The sequence below is a fragment of the Lissotriton helveticus genome, chromosome 11 (assembly GCF_964261635.1).
Source record: "Lissotriton helveticus chromosome 11, aLisHel1.1, whole genome shotgun sequence".
Lineage (NCBI taxonomy): Eukaryota > Metazoa > Chordata > Amphibia > Caudata > Salamandridae > Lissotriton > Lissotriton helveticus.
The window spans coordinates 831,394,108-831,415,846 of record NC_136072.1 but is presented as its reverse complement, the minus strand read 5'-3'; the positions used below and the strand labels follow the sequence as shown (position 1 = coordinate 831,415,846).

Below are 21,739 nucleotides of genomic sequence, written 5' to 3'. Positions count from 1 at the left end.
CCCCACAATGTCCAACATTTGCTGAGAAAGCCAGCAGGTAAGATCTACAACCAGCCTGGAGACAGAGAGCATGTGAGGATAACAGCTGAAGACAGCTGTAAAAAAATAAGAGCCGCAATGCTGCAAAAAAACGTTAATCGACTGTAAAATTAAGGGTAATGTTTTAAGTTCTATTTTTAAAGAAAAATGTAAATAGAGCAAAGTGCAATGCTGATGGATCTAGGTATCCTAAGAGTGGGAAAATGAACCAATGAATATCACTGCAGTGCCCCCTTGCATTCGAGCAGCAGCAATCCAATTCTTTTGCAAGGATGCTTCTTCCTCTCTGCATATATTATTTTTCTTAATTAAAATATAAACAAGCAGCTCTGATGCATTTAAAACTTGTTTCCATTACAAACTGGTTATTCTAAAAAGAAATAAAAAACAAGGATGTGCAACACACATAGGAATATTCTAGTATGAGAACCACAGGATGGAGAGACTGTTGTCCTTTTACTTAGGTAATGGAGGAGGCGTAGACGTCCTGGGCCTAGAAGGCGAATAGGTCTGAGAATATTCAGAGTCCGAAGACCTAACCACTCTCGTCTTCTTCTTTGCAGTCCTTTTACTGAGCTAAAGAGTAGAATCTAATGACTAGGATTACTTGGAGAGAAGGGCACGCTGGAGTTTCAGCCGTACATCCACACAGCCAGCCTACCAGCCCAATCATTCTGTTACTCTGTGCTCCAAGTGGACAGTTTAACTGCAGCAAATTGAACTATGAAACAGTAACAGATTTTATTCTTAGATGTTGAATTAATTTTATTGAGCTGGGCACAGGACATGAAATCTGGCGGTCAGACTTGCCCTGCATCATATAAAAACCTCAAATCTGTACAAGAGTCTGCATTTTTCCAAAACCGGCTTGGAATCCTTTCCTTTCTCCTACATTTATGTCCAGATTATCTGCCTTCAGAGAAATGTGCTGGTTGGTCAAACGGTGCTCCAAAAATTAGGACGATGTGCAAGTGTCAAGTAGATGGTCTCTGGCAGTCAGACTGACGCATGTTAGTGGAAAAACACACAAAACCATCTTAGACTTCGCTGTGGTACTTCAAATGTCTTCAGTTCACAGCAATCAACAAGTTCTGCCACACGATAGGAAGCCTTAAATAAGGCCCCTGAACTGTATAGGGTTAGAGGCAGCGAGACCTTGCTCCTATTCCTTGAGGGAGAATTCACCATTATGGTGTGCTCACTGCACCCATTTCTGTTTTTTTTGTCTCCCTCAGTCTGAGTCGCTTTCACTCTCTGCTTCTTTCACATCCACGCTGAACTTGTACTCCTGGTCGCAGCCCATGTAGGCATCACTCATAAAGTACAGGGTATAGTTGTGTGTGCCAGTAGCTGGAGCCACAAAATCCAGTTTAACCTACAAGGTAACAAACAAAAAATATTATAGTATATAAGGTGGTACTTGAAACAAATTGTGTCCTTGAAGCATAAATGTACAAGTTACTACTTGTGTAACAATATATCTGTAAGAGACATTAGTTAGTGATAGATTCCTTACCTTAGAATATCCCCAGGCATCAGACTGGATTCTGAAAGTTTTGCTTAGCAGTACCCCTGCGCCTCAGTAGGTGGCGTCCTGCGGCTCCGCGTCCGTCACTGGCGTCATCAGCACCGAGATGACATCTCGGAGCGTACTTAGGCGCCACCCATGCGCGCTGACGTCAGTTTTGTACACAACTTTCCGCGCCAGGAACGCAGAGCCATGCAAGATACTGACCATTGGTGCATAAAACTAGGGCCCTAAAAGGGATGACCTTAACCCTAGTAATCAGTTTGCAGAATGGGGAGGAAGGGTGGGGCGATAAGGAATCTATCACTAACTAATATCTCTTACAGATATATCGTTACACAAGTAGTAACTTGTGCATCTGAAAGAGACACATTAGTGATAAATTCCTTACCTTAGAATACATACCCCAGCAATACCTACCCCGGAGGTGGGTCGGTGAACCAAATTACACCAGGAAGTCACGTCTCTCCGGACTTGGCAGTAATGCTTGGTAAACGGGTGCAGCGAAGCCCATGTAGCTGCCTGACAAATGTCCTGCAAGGGAATGCCGCGTCCCAAGGCAGTAGTGGCTGCAGTTGCCCTGGTCGAATGGGCACGCAGCCCCACATGAGGCTCCTTCTTGGCCAAGGAGTAACATGCTTTGATGCACGAACGAACCACCGGGAAAATGGTCCCTTTGTGCACGGCCGACCTTTTTTGGCTCCCTCGTAGCCAACAAAGAGCTGATCATCCACCCGGAACAGTTGGGTATTCTGCAGATTGAATGCGAGCGCACGCTTTGGGTCAAAACGGTGGAACCTCTCTTCTTCCCTTGAAGGATGCGGAGGCAAAGTTATAGTCTGCCAGATGTGGAAGGGCGTGACAACCTTTGGCAAGTAAGAAGGAAGGGTCCTTAAAACCACCTTGACCGGATGAACAGAAAGGAAAGGAGGTTTGGAAGAAAGAGCCTGGAGCTCACTCACTCTTCTGGCAGAGGTGATAGCCACCAGGAACGCTGTCTTTAAAGTGAGAAGACGTAAGGGACAGTTATGAAGGGGCTCAAAGTGAGCGCACATCAGAAAAGTCAAGACAAGATTTAAATCCCACTGAGGCATAACGAAAGGCACGGGCGGAAACATGTGCGTAATGCCTTTCAGGAAACGGTTAACAACCGGGGACTTAAGGAGAGAAGGTTGATCAGGAAGCCGCAGTAAGGCGGAGATGACAGAAAGATAACTTTGATAGTGCCCAGAGCAGAGCCCAGCTGGGCCAAAGAGAGAAGGAACAGAAAGACCTCGGAAAGAGGGGCAGAAAGGGGATCCACAGACTTTGCTGTGTACCATGCCACAAATTTGTTCCACCTGCAGGCATATACCGTTTTAGTGGAGGGACGCCTGGCTGCCAGAATGACATCAAAGACCTCGGGAGGAAGGTCGAAAGCTGTCAACTGTCGCCGCTCAATCTTCACGCATGGAGGTGGAGGCTAGACAGGTTCGGGTGAAGGACCGTCCCCTGCTGCTGCGACAGAAGATCCTCCCGAAGAGGCAGTCGGATCGGGGGATCGATCGCCATGCTGAGTAGCTCAGGATACCAGTATCTTTATGCCCAATCCAGAGCCACAAGGATGACTCGGGCCCAGTCGCGCCGAATCTTCTTCAGCACTCTGGGCAGAAGTGGTATAGGCATACAATAGACCGCAGCTCCACTCACGACAAAAAGCGTCGCCTTGGAAATTCCAACGTGCAGAATAGATGACATTGCATGTTCTCTTCGGTGGCGAATAGATCTAACCAAGGTTCTCCCCACTGCGGAAAGAGACCTTGCGCCACGTCCTAGTTCAGACGCCATTCGTGATCCAACATGCACCGGTGGCTGAGTTCGTCCGCCCTGGCGTTCAGAGAACCTGCCAGGTGTTGAACCACCAAGGTAATGCCTTGATGTTCCAGCCATGTCCAGAGACGGAGAGCCTCTTGACATAGGGTCCAGGACCCCACCCCGCCCTGTTTGTTGCATTACCACATGACTGTGGTGTTGTCCGTGAACACCTGCACCACACGTCCCAAGACAGAGGGAAGGAATGCCTTCAGTCCAAGTCGGATCGCCCGCAGCTCCAAAAGGTTGATATGGAGCCGGGACTCCGCCGGAGCTCAGAGGCATCTGATCTCCACCTCTCCCAAGTGGCCTCCCCATCCCAGGAGGGACGCATCCCTCACCACTGTGTGCTCCGGTTGGGGAAGGGAGAGGGATCTGCCACTGACCCAATCTCGATTCGTGAGCCACCACTGCAATTGTTGAGCAGTGCACTCCGAGATGTGGACATGATCGGACAGGTTGCCCTGATGCTGTGCCCACTGGAACTTCAGGTCCCACTGCAGAGCCGGCATATGCCATCTGGCATGTGTCACCAGCAGGATGCAGGAGGCCATCAGGCCCAGAAGTCGGAGGGTCATCCTGACTGAAACCCGGGATAGAGGCCGAAAGAACAGAATCATAGCCTGAATATCCCGGACAAGCTGCTCAGGAGGATAAACCCGAAACAGCGTCGAATCCAGAAATGCTCCGATGAAGGGGAGCTTCTGAGAGGGACTCAGGTGCGACTTTGGCATGTTGATGGCGAACCCCAGGAACTGCATGAGGTCGGCTGTAGTCTGAAGGTGGCTGACGACTGCCTGGGGCGAGCCCACCTTCAACAACCACTCGTCGAGGTAGGGGAAGACTTGCACCCCCGACCTGCGCAGGTGAGCTGTGATCACCGCCATCACTTTCGTGAACACCCGAGGGGCGCTGGTAAGACCGAAGGAGAGCACTGCAAACTGAAAATGCTTCTGGCCTACCATGAACCGCAGGTAACGCAGATGGGCCGGCAGGACGGGGATGTGAAAATAAGCGTCCTTTAAGTCCAACCCTTCCATCCAGTCTCCAGAGTCGAAGGCAGCCAGGAGCTGAGCTAGAGTCAGCATTTTGAACTTCTCCTTCCGGAGGAACCGATTGACGTCCCGGAGGGTCAAGATGGGGCGCAGGCCCCCCCTTGTCCTTCTTGGGGACCAGAAAGTAGTGGGAATAACAAACACTCCCTACTTCCTGCCGGGAACCCACTCGATGGCTCCCTTGGCCAAGAGGGCCGTGACTTCCTGCTGGAGAAGAACAAAATGATCCCCCGACATGCGGTGGCACCGAAATGGCATGGCTGGAGGGGAAGACTGAAAAGGGAGGGAGTAACCCTTGCGGATTATCTGCAGCACCCACTTGTCCGACGTAATGTCACGTCAGTGGGGGAGGTGGTGGCGGATCCTGCCACCTACCGGCGAGGGGTGCCCCACAAAGCTCGGACTAGAAAGGTTTGGAAGCAGGAGCAGCGGGTTGGAGGTGTACTGACCTGCACACTGATTCACGGACACGCCCCCGCGGAAGCAGCGACCCCGGCCGCACTGGGGCTGGTTCTGCACAGACCTGTTGAAGGAACGTGCCTGGGTGCCTATACCTTGGCCATGAAAGGAACGAAAACCAGGAGTGGCCGGTTTCTTTGCAGAAAGACCCAAGGACTTGGCCGTGGCCCGCGAGTCCTTACAACGCTCTAGTGCACTGTCTGCCTTTTCGCCAAACAGGCGGGTGCCATCAAAAGGCATGTCCATGAGCGAGCTCTGGACATCGGGTGAGAACCCAGTTGAACGCAACCAGGCGTGGTGTCGCAACGCCACCGTTGTAGAAATCGCCCTGCCCAACTGGTCTGAGGTGTCCAAACCACACTGGGGTCAACACTTGCGCAATGGTATCCCACACTTCGTGAGAGTAACGGCCCAACAAGCACACGGTGTCCACCGACTGCAGCCCCAAGCTGACCAAAGAGAACAACCGCTTACCAAACTGTTCTAGCTTCTTAGAGTCCTTATCCGGCGGAGCCGAAGGAAAGGCACTCTGCGACGTCGTGGCCTTGATGACCAGACTCTCAGGCGTGGGATGGGTGGTAAGAAAGGCAGGGTCGCCAGGCACCGGGCGGTAGCGTCTGGAGCGTTTATAGCCACAGGGTCCCCCATGACCAGGTGCCCAAGAGGACTTCGGTAAGGGCCTCATTGAGGGGAAGCAACAGCTCCAACTAAGTAGATGCTGTCTGGAGCACCTCGGTGAGGAGGTTGGTTTTGAGGGCCACTGTGGGGAGGTCGAGAATGAGGGCCTCAGCAGCCCGACGGAGCACAATCGTGCAGGAAGCGCCCTCCTCCATCTTAGACGGGGGAGAGGCAAACCCTGGGTCAGAAAAGACATAGAGGTCGCCGGCGTCCTCCAGGTCGTCCACCCAATCCTGCTCGGAGTCACACTGCCGGGCAAGAGGGTCCCCGGACCATTCCCAGTCCTCCTCCACCTCCGGCGCAGGAGGGACCGGTCGCGGCGGCAGAGCCGGAGCCGGGGAAGGGACAAACGGCCTGCGGATCCCAGGCTGGAACAAAATGGTCCTGGAACCAGGGCATGGGTAGAATGAACGGCACCCATTGCGGAGCCGAGGGCGGCGCTGGGGCCGGAGCCGGAGCCGGCATCGCTGCACCTCGTGGTGCCCGGGCCGGAGCCAACGGCGTAGGATCCTGTGGCGCAGAGACTGGATCCGCTGGCAGAGCCGACAGGATCTGGACACGAGACTGCGGGGCCCGAAGGCACGCCGGCGGGAGCCCGAGGCCTAAAAAGGCGGTCCATGGCAGCAATAAACTCTTGCACCTGTTCGGGAGTCACCGACGGACCCGGGTAGGGCGGGTAGACCGTGGGGCTCCCGGGCTCCAGAGGAGCCACAGGGGCAGAGCCCCCTGTCCCCCTCGTCCTCATCTGTGGAGCGACAGGGGGGACGTCAGAGAGCAAACACGCTTCTTCGACTTCTTTTTATTACGTCGCTTACCGGAGTCCGAGGGCGAAGACTCGGAGCCCGAGGAGCGACGACTATGGTCCCGCGAGCGGTCCCGGGAACAACCCCTAGACCCGGAGCGGCGGTGTGACGAATGTTGGACCTCTAGCAACTTCCGGCGCCGCTCCCTCAAGGCCTTCGGGGCCATGGCTAGACAGTCCCGGCAGACCTGGGAGTAGTGATCATTCTCCAGGCAGTAGAGGCAAACATCGTGGGGGTCCACCACTGACATACTACGGCAGCAGGCCCTGCAGGACTTAAATCCAGGCATCCCTACGTGCACCAGGAGAAATAAGGGGTAAGACAAAAAGACTCAAAAAGCAGTAAAAAAAATTACTAGGTACGTGCTCTATCCGTATCTGCGCTTGCTGGCGCGGAAAAAGAAAGAACTGACGTCAGCGCACATGGGTGGCGCCCAAGTACTCTCCGTGACGTCATCTCTGCGCTGACGACGCCAGTGACTGACGCGGAGCAGCAGGACGCTACCTACTGACCTGCAGGGGTACTGCTATGCAAAACTTTCCGGATCCAGTCTGACGCCTGAGGATATTCTAAGGTAAGCAATCTATCACGAACGTGTCTCTTTCAGATAATATATGTACGAGCAATTATATGACAGGCAAACCAGGCTTTTCATTCAACCATTCTTTAACTAGATTTCCTCTTCAAACTCCATTGTGCGATCTATAAGGTTCTGCCGATACTCACTGTCAGATCCCATTTAGATCTCAAAATACCTACTCTGGTTGCGAGTAAACTCTGGAGGTATCATGGACGCTCATGATGTCTTTGTTCTGCAGTGGAAATCCCTTCTGTGGTTCCTTCAAAGCATCAGTATCATTAAATTTTTGTCAGGGAATTCAGACCTCTCTTTCTGGTCATACCAGTTCTCCAAGCCACTATACCATGATTAATTGAGCACCATAAATATATAGGAATAGCAACACCTTTCACATAAAGTGTTTATAAAAAGCAAGACTGAATAATTAAGATCTATATAACATTCATTTTTTTTAATAATTACCACCAGACTTCGGTCCCGCTAAAAACTCACCTTTGCTTTCTGCTGCAGGGTAAGCCTTTTGATGGAAATCAGACTGTTGGATTTTGCATCTCCAATAACGACCCACCAGCCCTCCTCACGTTTCTGAAAGGAAAAGATAAAAAGAATCCAAGAACTAAGTATCCTGTCCGCACATCTGACGACCACATATCCCTCCTCCTCCCTGCTCCTCTCCTCTCCTCTAAATAGCCCAAATCCCTATACACCGCTCTCCTCCCCCTCCATACATCACCTACGATACATTTCCTGTTACTTTTACCCTAATCCTCAGTTTGCTGCTTTCTCTCCATAGTCCTTCCTCTCCTAAAAGCCCTTTCTCCACTGCTCTGCTCAACATCCATGTGCTTCTGCATGCCATTCTGTACATATCACACCATCTTCCCTCTCCATGCCCAAGCTACCCTACAGGCACCCACCTTAAGTCCTTTTAGATGATGCCCCACCCCTTCTTGTTTTCCTAGAATATCTGCTCTCCATTCACATCTTGTTGATCTTCACCTAAGTTGTCTTTTCACTGACCTACATCCACCAAAGAATATTTTAAGTCTATGGTAATGCAACTTCTGGGGACTTACCTGAGGGAAGAGTGGAGCAATCACAGGCCCTGTGACTTCTTCCTCTCGCTCCAATTGAACCAGCACAACCACCGGCCCTCCACTAAGACAGAAGAGACAAAAGAGTTAGGTATCAGCAGAACCCCCAGCCCACCAAATATCACGGAGGCAAAATTGTTTGGGGAGAGATGCCTTCTCCGGACAAAAAAATCAAGTCTAAGTTATCAATCCCCCCTCCACCCCCCCCCCCACACAATCTCCCCAGCAGACTCCCTCTCTCTAGTATTTATACCTGCAGATGGATTCCTTTTCTGCCACTTCATAGGAGAGCTCGATATTGGGGTAGCGGTTACAGAACCTGGCCACATCTGCAATTTGGGCATCTGAGAGCTGTAGCAGTTCATTGCGGTCATCATCCTCCATCTCCATGATATCAAACACACTTTCCACCCCCTGCATGGGAATGATGGAGAGTAGTCATTACAGGATGGATAGATGAACATACACAAGGGATGACCAGGGATGGGTGTTATGGGTGTTAAAGGTCAAAAGGAGATGGAGACAAAAGGGGAACACAAATCGGCACAAATAGAAAAAGAGGAACAAAGGGACAGGCAGATGGACCTTAGATGCACTAAACAACAGACATGAAGGTACAGATTAATGTGAGCACACTAAGGGACAGAGGAAGATGGGACAAAAGGGCAGACTGACAAAAGAAAGAAACAAGGCATGAACAGACAAAAGAGAATGCAGAATGACAAAATATGGAACGTAGAGAGACAGAAAAGGGGGAAAGGAGAGTCAAGAGATTAATGGGCAGAAGAGAGAACTAAGGAGGGAAACCAAAGGGCCTGTCGGTATGGAATAATTGGTTTGACAGGCACTAGCACTCTTAGACCTTACCAAAGACCAAGTGCTCTCTCTTACCCTATCAGTGCAACGCTTAATGTGCTCCCCTGTGAAGTATGGCAGCTGTTTGAGGTAGGAATCCTTTGACCACATTGCCTGTGTCACCATTTGTGCCAGTTCCATAGCAGCCAGAGCTGGACTTAGCCAGCCATTGCTGGAGAGTACATCTACGCATGCCTGAATGAGCCGGATCGCCTGGAGAGAGAGAGAGATGGGGCAGACGGAAGGTGAAACTCTTTGCAGGTATGCAAGAATTAAATACAAATAACACTTTGAGCTCGAGCTAATGTCAGATTCTTAAACTAACCACTTCTGTGCCTTTAAGTAGAGTTCACGTACCTTGCCAAGAATTTCCTCAGTGTCAGACTGCAACTCTGCGCTCAGCTGCATGCGGGACAGGTGAGATTGAAGTAAGAGGTTTGTCTTCACATGAGGGTCATTAAACCTGGGATTGTTCAATTTGTGAGGCACTTTCTGGGCCAACTGGAAAGATGTACAAAGGGGCAATGAATGTACAAGAATGAAAGTGAACGCAACAGCACAGATCATTTATTCAGTGTACAAGAGAGCATTGCATAGGTGTAAAAAGTAAGAAACTGACCGGCTCATTAAGTCACAAAAGGTCCATCATTCTAACTCCCATATCAGGAAATATTCCACAAACTGGTATTCTGTGAGATAATGAGTAAGACTGATCTGATAGATTGTGACCTGAGAACATTAACGCTGCAGGACTACACTTCATGAGACCAGAACAAGATAGCTTAGAAAACAAGAGTCCACAAGTGCACCTAATAACATAAATTGATGAAATACATTGCTCCTGTACTGAAGTCTAGTCTATGCACCACAAATCCAATAGACAGGAGTTTACAGGGAAGCCATTTCTGGAGGCCACATATATTAGGCCTTACACTAGACTGTGATTAGACAGGAAACAAGTACAAATCCTTGAGAAATTAGAGTGATATTCTCACCTACAATAAGATGCACAATCTGTTCAGGAAAATAAGGAGCAATATATAGTATGTAAGAAATGCTTGTTTTACCAGCTTGGTCATATGCAAGCCAGGAAATATCGACAATGCATGGAACTTAGGAAAGGGAGCATATGCTACGGATTTCATTGACAAAAAACAAATAACGTCATTATTCACACCTCAGCCTACTTCTGTAGCAGGTGTCAACATTTTGGAATACTACATTGAAGGGCGTGAAAAACACTTTAAATGGGTGCCACCATCAGAGGCTCTTGTGAAATATCTTCAGTCAATATAACTTAGTGTTGTTGACCTAACACGCTGTTCCCCATCCTTTATCCACCAGATGCATACAGGAAACGCCAGGCAAAGAAAAAAGTTCGAGTAAGTATGATACTCTGGTAAAAATGAAGTTTGCCCTCAGCAGAACATATTTATGGTAAATTATTTCAGTCTCCTACATTCCCAGCTGAGCAGCAATTACACCATTTCAAGCAGTACACAGCCCCTTTAGCAGATTCAGAGGCCCAATGAACAGTCCTCAAATTTCAAATGTTTTCCAAATGCACATAGGGATTTGTCTGGCAAAGACTTTCTGAAACTATGAACATCTTTAACTTTTTATAGACCCCCCCAAGACAAAAACCCTGCAGCTACTAGTAGTTCAATTAAAATTCTCTCCTCTCCCTCTGCCTCTCAAAATCCTCACTACACCCCCTCCACCACCCAACCTAAACCTCTTGATTCTACCTCTTCTGTAAATAAAATCTGAAACAGCACTTCCTCTACTCAAATCCATGTGTCAGCTACCCTGTTACTATCGTACGGCCAGAAAGTGCCTCTTTTGACATAGATAGCTCCCACTTTGTGCGGGTATTTGATGTAGTTTTGATTGTAGTACACAGGGCCTCTGCCAACCAGGTCCCTTGTACCAGTGCTTAGTCCCTAAAAACGATTCCATAATTGGCCCGTCAGGTCCCCAAGTCCCTAGTAAATAGTACCTGGAGCCCCCTCACCTAAGCCATGCAGACTGCCACTGCAGCATGCATGGCCTGGTGCAGACGAAACTTCAAAGTCGACATGGGATACTGCCTGTGTTCCATGCCAACTAGCACTGCCTAAAGTATAGGCAAGTCACCCTTCCAGCACTATACCACAGGTGCAGGCATATCTGCATGAGCCGATATGCCCCTACAATATTTAAGGCCATTCTTAGATATTGTAAGTGCCAGGGAAGCAATGGAGAGTACATGCGCTGGAAACTCGACAACTCAAGTTCCCCAGCACCATGATGGCTTCTCTGAACCCAGGAGTGTTTGGTACCAAACTACTCCTTTCAATAGATACACTCCGATGCCAGTGTGGGATTTATTGAATCATGTACCCGGAGGGCACCTCAGAGGTGCCCCCTGCAAACCTTCCAACCCCGGTTTCTGGACCCCTGGGTTGAGAGCACCTGCTCTCTGGGACCAGAAACAATGCACATCCTGGGTGGAGGTGTTACACATCCTCCCTCAGGATGAGCACATTGCTCAAAAGGGAAGCTTCAAAGGCCTGCCGCCTTTATGATTTGACCTGCAGCCTCTGCTGCTAGTAGCAGATGGCAGCCCCCGGTTTACACATCCACTTTTAGTGGGAAAACCAGTGGTAAAACCTAAGGTGACGGAGGCGAGGTGAAGCACATCTTTCAGTCCCCGCCATCTTGAAGATGGAGAGACACCCCCAAATCAGGGCTAGGACTATGCCCCCTCCTGCAGGAGTGTGGCATAAATTAAGGTGTAGTCACCCTAGATAGGGTGCCTCTTGGCCCTACCTGCTACTCCCCAAAAACGTGCCTAGATTTAGTATTTAGGTGGCTCCCCCAGACTTGGAAACTAGTTCCCGTCAACCTAAGGAGGACGACGAAGAAACCCACCTGCAGCGAAGACTGAAGACGCCTACTGACTTGGCCCCAGCCCTATTGGCCTGTCTCCAGCTTCAAAGACCTGGCAAAAGAAGACTATGCCTGTCCTGCAGCCAGCAACTTCCAGAACCCGAGGAAGACTGCCTGCCCTTCGATAAAGACCAGAGACTCCAGAGGACAGCGGATCTGTACCCAAGAAACCTACTCAAAGGACCATGGAGTCCTCAGGAAGAACAATTGTTACTTACCTGTAAACAGGTGGTTCTCCAGTATTGGTGTCTTTCATAGATTCACATGCTTGAATATTCCCAGTCGTCGATGTGGGAGCCCCACGGTAAACAAAATAGCAATAAAATCCCAATAAAATATGTATGTAAAAACATAACACAAAAATACACAAACCAGAAATACTTGTAAGTACCAGGATAGTATTCACACATAGGAATACGTGGAGAGAGAGAAAACTTTTGTAACATATCCCTGTCATTATGTTAGTCCAAACTACAGCCAATCAGGCGCAAGCACCCCTCCAGAAACTTCTCCTCAGAGGCTCAGGCCCTCAGATTTTCGTAGCACAGGAGTGACAAAAGAGTCTAGGAGGAGAAGCGAGCCTCTGAGGGGAGGCGGGTGGGTCGCATGTGAATCTATGAAAGACACCAATACTGGAGAACCACATGTTTACAGGCAAGTAACAATTGTTCTTCTCCAGTATTAGGGTGTCTTTCATAGATTCACATGCTTGAATAGAATAGTGAGCAGTAACAGCCTGCTGTAAGAGCAAAAACAGCAATGCATAGGTATAAAGATGCAAGATAGCATAGCATAGCCAGGTAGGAATGATAATAATAATAATAATAATAATAACAATATCATTACACAAACCATATAGGTGGAGGGTAGTAAGCAGAGGCTCACCTTAGTTAAAAAGATTGTGAAGCACTGCTTGTCCCACTGCCGTATCAGCTTCGTTGATTGTTTCCAGGCAGTAATGTCTCGTGATAGTGTGCCTGCTGGACCACGTAGCTGCTCGGCAAATTTGGTGAATCGGCACACCAGCAACCAGGGCAGTAGAGGATGACATCGCCCTGGTGGAATGAGCTGTCACCGAGGATTGAAGAGGCTTGCCAGCTTTCTGATGGCAGAAAGAAACTGCTGAAGAAATCCAACGTGCAATAGTTGGCTTGGTAACAGAACGCCCCTTGCACATGCGTCCGTAGGCCACGAACAGCAGATCAGATTTGCGAAAGGGTGCCGTCCTATCGATGTAAAATTTAAGGCATCCTTTAACGTCCAGAGAATGCAAATGTTGCTCCGCTGGAGATTGAGGATTGGGAAAGAAAGTCTTTAAGAAAACAGGTTCATTAAGGTGAAAGTCAGTGGGTACTTTAGGCATGAAAGCCGGGTTGGTGGGAAGCACAACACAGTCCGATTTGAATAGGAGAAAAGGAGGCTTAATTGTAAAGGCGTGAATATCACACACGCGACGTGAAGAGGTCAAAGCAAGGAGAAGGGCCACTTTCCAAGTAAAAAATTTGTAATCTGCCTTGTGGATGGGCTCGAATGGCGCTTTCAATAATTGCGCCAAAACAATGTTGAGGTGCCAGGTTGGAGGAGGACGCCGAATGGGCGGGAACTTCCTGAACAGACCCTTCAAGAATTGACGAATGACTCTGGAAGAGCAGAGAGAGGAGGAGCCATCCTGCCGGAAGCGAGAAATCGCCGCCAAGAAAACCTTCAAAGTGGAGTGGGATAGTCCTGACTGTGCCAGCTCTAGAAAGAACGGTAGTAACTGAGCTGGAGTGGAATGCACAGGATGAACGTTGGCTGCTGCGCACCAGTGACAAAATCTTTTCCACTTTAGTTTGTATGTTTTTATTGTAGATGGAGCTCTGGCATTGGCAAGAATGTCCCTGCATGCTGGCAGAATGTTCAAATGGGCAAATTCAAGGTGCTCAGGTTCCAGGCTGACAATTTGAGAGACAAGGGGTCCGGATGACAGATCTGACCCTCGTCCATCGTGAGGAGATCCGCTCGAGGATGAAGGAGAATGGGTTCGCACTGTGAAAGAAGCAGCAGTTCCGAGAACCACGCTTGTCGAGGCCATCTGGGAGCAATCAGGAGAATGTGGCACAGCTGTCTCCGCAAGCATCTTCCATAACACTCGAGGAACCAGTGGAATCGGTGGAAAAGCGTAGGCGAATAGATCGCACCAGTCCATCAAAAGGGCATTCCCGGATGATTCTGGATGGGGAAGCCAACTTGCAAAGGACGGGCATTTCCGGTTCACCTGCCTCGCAAAGAGATCCATGTGCGGATGACCCCAACGCCGAAAGATAAAGTCCAGAGTCGGCTGATGCAGCTCCCACTCGTGAGTCAAGGATGCAGACGCTAGGATGTTGGAGATGCCTGGTAGGTGAACTGCTGTCAGGGTAATGTGGTGCCGAAGCGCCCAATCCCAGATAGTCTGTGCCAATCGAGACAGAAGAGGAGATTTGGTGCCGCCCTGCTTGTTCACATAGTGCATGCTGGTGGTATTGTCGGTTTGGATGAGCACCGATTCTCCCTGGATCAGAAGATGGAACGATCTGAGAGCTAGAAAGATGGCCATCAACTCCAGCCTGTTGATGTGCCAGGAGTGTTGAGACAGAGTCCACTTGCCTTTTATGGACAGCCCTTGAAGGTGTGCGCCCCAACCTTCCAAGGAGGCATCCGTGGTCAGAATGAGTTCCGGAGCGATGGTGAGGAACGAAGTCCCAGCAGCCATGTTGGACGGCTGCGGCCACCACGGGAGAGCCGACCTCATCCGAGCGGTCACAAAGACCAGATCGCTGGAAGAGCCTGTGAGCTGACGGCACTGACCGTCCAATTCTTCCTGAATGAGGCGACTTTTGAGTCTGCAATTTGGGATCAGAGAAATGCACGAGGACGCCATCCCCAGAAACGACTTCAACATACGAACGGACACGGACTCTTTTGAACAAAGCGTAGAATGCGCAGCTGACGTTCGTGAGACACGAACGCTTTGGCTAGTGACGTATCCAGAGTGGCGCCTAGAAAGGTCCTGCAGGGAGCTGGGTTGACCGAAGACTTCTTGGTATTGATGGAAAGACCGTGGGAGCGAAATAAGGTCTGACAGAGTTGAGTGTCTCGAGACAGCTGGCTGCAAGACTGCGACTTGATGAGACAATCATCCAGGTATAGAAAAATTTGAACGCCCTGAAGACGTAGGTAAGCCACCACTGGAGCCAAGACCTTTGTGAAGACACAAGGGGCGGAGCGCAGGCCGAAAGACAGCACCTTGAATTGAAAGTCTCTCCGCCCCACCCGGAAGCGCAAGTACTTCCGGTGTCGAGGAAGAATTGGCACATGTAAATAAGCTTCCTGGAGGTTGATCGTGGTCATGAGGTCGTCCTTGCAGAGAAGACGGAGAATCTCCACCAGCATGAGCATGAGAAAGGACTGGCACTTCAGGTATTTGTTCAGTGCCCGTAAATCGAGGATTGGACGCCAGTCGCCTGTCTTTTTGAGGATGAGGAAGAATCGGGAATAAAATCCCATCCCTTTCTGATGTTCTGGAACCACTTCGATGGCACCTTTTTGAATCATGATGCGAATCTGCTGGAAAAGTTCTTTGAGGAGCGTTGGAGGTGGACCAGCTGGAGGAGTGTGAGGAGGAAACTTTACAAACTCCAAAGCATGACCCTTCGATACAATGTCCAGCACCCAACGGTCCGAGGTGATTGAGGACCATTGAGAAAAGAACTGGGAGATTCGACCTCCAACCTTGTGCGGGGAAGGCAAGTGATTGCCTTTTGGAAGCGGATCCTCTATAGGAAGACTTTCCTCGATATGATTTGGAAGACTGCTGACGAGAGGTCTGTTGTGGCTGGTTGGAATACCGCTGATTTCCCTGGCCATAGAAGCGGTACTGATTAGATCCGCCACGAAAGGAAGAGGTGGTGCCACGTCCGCGCGCACCACGAAAGGGCTGTTTGCGGAACTGTAAAGAGCCCAAGGAACGAGCAGTTTCCGTATCCTTCTTCATCGTCTGCAGTGCCTCATCGACATGTTGACCAAAGAGTGACTCGCCGTCATAAGGCATATCAAGAATTTTCGCCTGAACCTCCTTGCGAAAAGAGGTAGAACGAAGCCAACCCTGACGTCGCAGCACAGCTGCCCCCGCGAGCTGACGGAAGCCAGTGCAGGCGATATCCAAGGAGCAGTCTATGATCTCTTCTGACGCTCTTTCACCCTCCTGAAGAATTTTAAGAGCCTCCGCCCTGGAGGACTCCGGAATGAGGGAAACAAAGGCAGACATGTCAGACCACATCTGACGGTCTTAGCGTCCCAGTATGGCCAGAGCATTAGCGGCCCTTACAGTTGTGGAAGCCATAGTTGAAAACTTTCGCCCGATAGCATCGAGGCGACGACCCTCACGATCAGGAGGAGCAGTAATCGGGGAAGCTGGGTTTCTGGAACGGCGCTGGGCGGCCTGGGTGACCACGGAATCCGGCTTCGGCTGCGCCACCAAGCAAGCTGGAGAACCCTCATACGCCTTATACTTTTTCTCCAAACAAGGAAGTTGAGCCGGGATGGAATTCGGCGTTTGCATCAACTTGACTCCCTCATTCCAAATGTCGATGATGGGGACTGTCCGAACTTGTTTGAAAGGTTGACTCTTAAAGTCATAAAGAAAGCAGTCTTCTTCCCTTTGGACCATAGGAAGCTTAAAGCGGAGTGCCGCTCTGTCCATGAGCTGGTGAAAGGTTGCGATGTCAACTGGAGGGGAATCCCCAGGAGTTGCAGGAGGTGGGGACGGTGTCTGAATCTGATAATCGTCACAATCTTGCATATCACCATCACCGTCATCGTCATCCTGAAGCTCGCCATCTTCTCTGTCTGGACGAAGATCATCATCATCCTCCTCCTCTTGGTACACCGTAGCGTGGACCTGAATAGAGGCCGTAGCCGGGGCAGATGGCGGTGCCGGTTGCGGCAGCAGAACAGCGGCCAGAGCATGCAGGTGCAGGTGTTGTAGGCAAAGGAGAGCTATGGCGAGATGGCGGAAAACGCCTATTGTAATCCTCCAGCATATACTGGAGATTGGAAATGAGGGAAAGTGGAAGTGTCGCAGTAGGAACCTGAGTGGAGGGTTCCTCCTCCTGAAAATACGAATCCTCATGATCATCCCCATAGTCCTGGCACTTTATGACCAGTTCAGAAGGACTTTGTGCTGCCCGGAAGAGATCATCTTCATCTTCCTCAGAACCAGAGTCCTGTTCAGAACCTGTCGCAAACAGGGGTGATGGGGGCTGCGTGTCCCCTGGAATGGCAAGTTGTTCCAAAGGCACCTGGCGACGTTGGTGTAGGGGATCAACTGTGGAAGAACCAGACCCGGATGAAGGAAGTGGCACCAGAGGCAAGGATGCGCAGGCTGATGGAACCACCGTCGACGATATCGTCATCGAAGTCGTCGACGAGGAAAGTACAGGCGTCGAGGAAAGTACAGGCGTCGACGGAGCCACCGTCGACGGAGCCACCGTCGACGGAGCCACCGTCGACGGATGGGGCCATCGACGTAGCACTCGTCGACGGGGCAGCCGACGACGAGGAGGCACTCTTCACAACCCTCGTAGACGAAGATCCTGAGGATGACGAGAGACCCTTCTTCGACGTCGAGGCGAATGAAATCGTCGACGAGACAGTCTTAAAACTGAGACATACCTTCGTCGACAAAGACGACATCGACGCAGCCACCGTCGACGAAGCCGAAGTCGTCGTCGACGATCCGGAGACGGCAGATCGCGTCGTCGGGGCGATTTTGCACGTTTTGTGGCAGAAACATGCTTAGAAGAAGCCGTAGACGCCTGAGAGTCAGATCTCGGGGGCGTAGCAGGAGGAGGTGTAGACACCACAGGAGCCTTCGAGAGGGAAAGTTTCTTCTTCTTCAAGAAGGGAGAAGGTAAATCCTGCACACTGCTATGCTTTGAGGCGGCTTTAGACGCACTTGACACCAGGCTTTCTGCGTCAGAAAGAGCTGAATCCTTGTCTTTCAGTCTCTGTAACCAAAGGAGGAGATGACCCTCCCTATCCTTTAGGGTTTTGGAGGAAAAAGTCCTGCAAATTTTACATTTGCCTACCTCATGGTCAGGATAGAGGCAGTATATATACTTCTGTGGAAGTCCTCAGTATAAAGTCTCTACTCCCCACAAGAACAAGGTCTAAACAAGGACTTCTTACTTGAAGACATTGTAGAAAAAACACTGGAAAACCAGAAGAAAGTAGAAAACTGAGAAGAGCTCAGGGAGACTCCCTTCACACGACGTGCGGTAGAAAAACTGAGGGCCTGAGCCTCGGAGGAGAAGTTTCTGGAGGGGTGCTTGCGTCTGATTGGCTGTAGTTTGGACTAACATAATGACAGGGATATATTACAAAAGTTTTCTCTCACTCTATGTATTCCTATGAGTGAATACTATCCTGGTACTTACAAGTATTTCTGGTTTGTGTATTTTTGTGTTATGTTTTCACATACATATTTTATTGGGATTTTATTGCTATTTTATTTACCGTGGGGCTCCCACTTCGACGACGGGGAATATTCAAGCATGTGAATCTATGAAAGACACCCTAATACTGGAGAACCGCAAGTATCCAGAGCAGGTTACTCAGCGATCTTGAACTCAAGTCCAGCACTGACTGATCCCTCCTGGACTTCATGACCATGCCTTCCACCTACCACGGCCAGTTCCTCTAAGAAGAATCAGACGCCTATGGACACCCCTGCACCAGAAGCTCCTGGGCCTTGGTGGGCTGAACAGACTGTGCCTCTATGACCCTATACATCTTTACTTACCTCTGCTGGTCTCCCTCCTGCAGCTTGTTTCTCCGAAGCAAGTTCTCTATTGAAAAGCATTGGGCACCTGACGCAACATTTGCACCCTGCATCAGTCCACCCCTGTGCCACAGGTGTTTGCTATAACCCCCAAAGCTTGGCCCCAGTAACTGACTTACCTACCTGCAAGCAGTGTTACTTCGAGCCATGGGGACGGCGAAGAGCCTTCCCTGGAAGATGCCGGTGAAAAGGCAACAACACGGCGCCCTGTCTCCGGGGAGGAACACACCAACAGATGACAGACCTCTGGAGAAGAAGGAACCTCAAGAGATGAATCCAGAACCAGAAGCCAGCGCAGCTCCGTGGAGTCCGCCATCGGAGCCGGGTCGACTTCTGCCACCATGTGTTCTCCAGTACAATGGGGCGAGGTTAACGCCGGAACGGTGAAGGAGCAGTGCCGAAAAGGCGCCGGCTCGCCCTCAGACGGGGCAGCCCCCGCGTCGAGGACCGAGAGGGACTTGGGAAGGCACCCCAGGCACTGGCCTCCACCAGAGCCAGGGAGGAAGGCTCCCGGCGTCGAAACGGCTCGACCTCTGGTGAGGCAGTTGCCTGCTCAGAGGACCGAGGGGGACTCGGGGGCAAGCCCAGTGTCCTGGCAATCACCTGCGACGCCACAAGGAGCCCCTTAGGGATTTGCAGCGAGGCATGGACGCTAGGCACCGAAGAAGGGAGCCCTGAAAGACCACACCTCGACAACACCACCCTCCTATGACCTGAAGCCGAAACCTTCGGCGACTCCGCGGAAGTCCCCGCGTGAGGCAAGAGATCCGCGGACGTCTCAGGAGATGGAAAAAGGGCCAAAGAAGCCTGTAGAGCCGCAGCATAGGCTGTCCTTTGGGCCCTAGTCGCCTCTGCTCTGTGAAACCGCGGGTAGGGAGGTGACAGGCGGGGGCGCATGTCCCGGGGGGAGACGGCACCTGCCGCGGAAGGAGGACAGGGCATCGGAGACAAACTGAAGGACCAACCAGTTGGTGAGCCACGCCCAAGGGGCGTCGGCAAAAGATGATGTCACAGACGAAGCCGGCGGCTCCTTGCCTCCGAGGTAGGGGACGGACACAAGACGACACCGACCTGGACAATCGTGCCGACAGCAACTTCATCCGGGGCTCCAGTCGTGATTTAGGCTTAAGGTGCTGGCAGGTGTTGCAACTCTCCGAGTCGTGGTGCTCACCCAGGCACCACATGCAAATCCGGGTGAGGGTCCGTCGCCCACATGGGACGTGCACAGGCGGTACACGTCGGGAAGCCCGAAGGCATTCGCACACTGTTCCACTTAACGCCAAAGCGAGAAAAGGGATAGAAGGCCTGAAAACAGGCCAGGACACAATCCGGATCCGTGTTGCATGCGGAAAAGAGAAAAAACGGACGTAGGCGCACTGGGGTGGGACTTATGTATCCTCGCTGACGTCACAAACGAGAACGACGTCAGGGCGGAGTCACGTGGTGCCGTCCCCCCGGCACGCAGGGATGCTGTGGCAGAAAATTTTCCGGATCCAGTCTCATGCCTAGGGATAACTCTACATTAAGGAATCTGCGGCTACTAGTCTCTATCGCAAAAAAATAATAATAAAAATGACATCTATATTTCAAAAATAACACCAAGCCCGCTGACTGGACCCATGGCACACGCCGTACAAGTATGGCACGCCGTCACAAAACACTTGCAATGGGACAAAAAACTCAACCTAGCCACACCACGAGTGGTCGCAATCCAAGCCAGGTTGAGGTTGGTGCAGCTTAAAATGTTGCATAGGATTTATGTAACGGGCCGGGCGCGAATGGGACGGGTGGACAATGGGGAGTGCAGACGGGGATGTGGGGCACTGGGAACGTTCATACACATATTGTGGGATTGTCAACAGATAGAAGAGTATTGGACGGACATTCACCGCATATAGCGGACCGTGCTGGGAGTAGACATGCGGCGGAAGCTCGATGATGCCTATTAAACGTTTGGGAGCTAACGGATCTCAACACATACACCACGCAATGGGTCACTCTGGCATACATGATCGCAAAACGCAACATCGCACAGCTGTGGGGGCCTAGTCAAGCACCCTATTTGGGGAAGTGGAAGGAAGATCTGGATTGGTGCATGTACAGAGAAAAGGAGTAGTTTCTTACCTGTAACTCCAGTTCTGCAGTAGGGGTATCTCTGTTATAGTCATAATCTAGTGAATAGTCCCGCCCATGTGCGTGGACCCCGGAGCAATCAAAAATAATCTCTTAAGCTGTCTTCACTGCAGTCCTGCATAGACACTTGAGAGAAAATTCAAGACAATAATGCAGCCTGTACCTACAAGGCTACACTGTCCAGTACTTCAACTAGAAATGCCAAGGATACTACACCAATAACACATTTAACACAATCTGTCCAGTTTCACACATAGAGAAACGTTCCTCCCCTCACCAAATCCTTGGAATGATAGAGAGGAAGGGATGGACAGACAAGCCTCCATAGGCTGCTATTATGTGTCTGGAAAAGGGATACCGCGCCTTTAAGGAACCTTCCAGAGACCCTCGGTATCCCAGCATGCACAGCCCACTCCTTTTACTTTCAGTTCTTTTTGAAGGTGCATAAATCAAGGCCTGTAGCATACATCACAGTACCATTTTCTCCACCGGGGAGGCGGGCGGGCGTTTATGACTATAACAGAGATACCCCTACTAAAGAACTGGAGTTACAGGTAAGAAACTACTCCTTCTGTAGTAGGGGATCTCTGTGTATAGTCATAATCTAGTGAATAGAATGGCAAGCCCATCCAAAAAACAACCCTGCGGTGGAGAACAATAGACAACACCACTATTATGCGAACAGATTTCGCAGCGAAGCCTGCCCAACCTGAGCATCTGCTCTGGCATCAGAGTCCAGACATTAATGCTTAGCAAAGGTGTGGACCGACTTCCAAGTGGCCGCCCTGCAGATCTCTGCAATGGGAAAATTTCGAAGCAAAGCTGTTGTAGCTGCTTTGCCCTGGTAGAATGAGCCTTAGGCTTACCCCCT

The 21,739-nt window shown here is 50.5% G+C and overlaps 1 protein-coding gene across 1 annotated transcript in view; it reads right to left on the bottom strand.

The window, feature by feature from the left end:
* Positions 1-778: 778 nt before the first annotated feature.
* SNRNP200 (small nuclear ribonucleoprotein U5 subunit 200) overlaps positions 779-21,739 on the bottom strand; it is a 490,380-nt gene continuing 469,419 nt past the window's right edge. Inside the window, exons 40-45 of the mRNA XM_078667002.1 lie at positions 9,300-9,443; positions 8,979-9,155; positions 8,341-8,501; positions 8,070-8,151; positions 7,486-7,578; positions 779-1,414 (exon numbers count right to left, since the gene is read on the bottom strand). Coding sequence (XP_078523128.1) covers positions 1,271-1,414; positions 7,486-7,578; positions 8,070-8,151; positions 8,341-8,501; positions 8,979-9,155; positions 9,300-9,443 — 801 coding nt within the window. The 3' untranslated portion in view covers positions 779-1,270. The remainder of the gene's footprint in view (positions 1,415-7,485; positions 7,579-8,069; positions 8,152-8,340; positions 8,502-8,978; positions 9,156-9,299; positions 9,444-21,739) is intronic.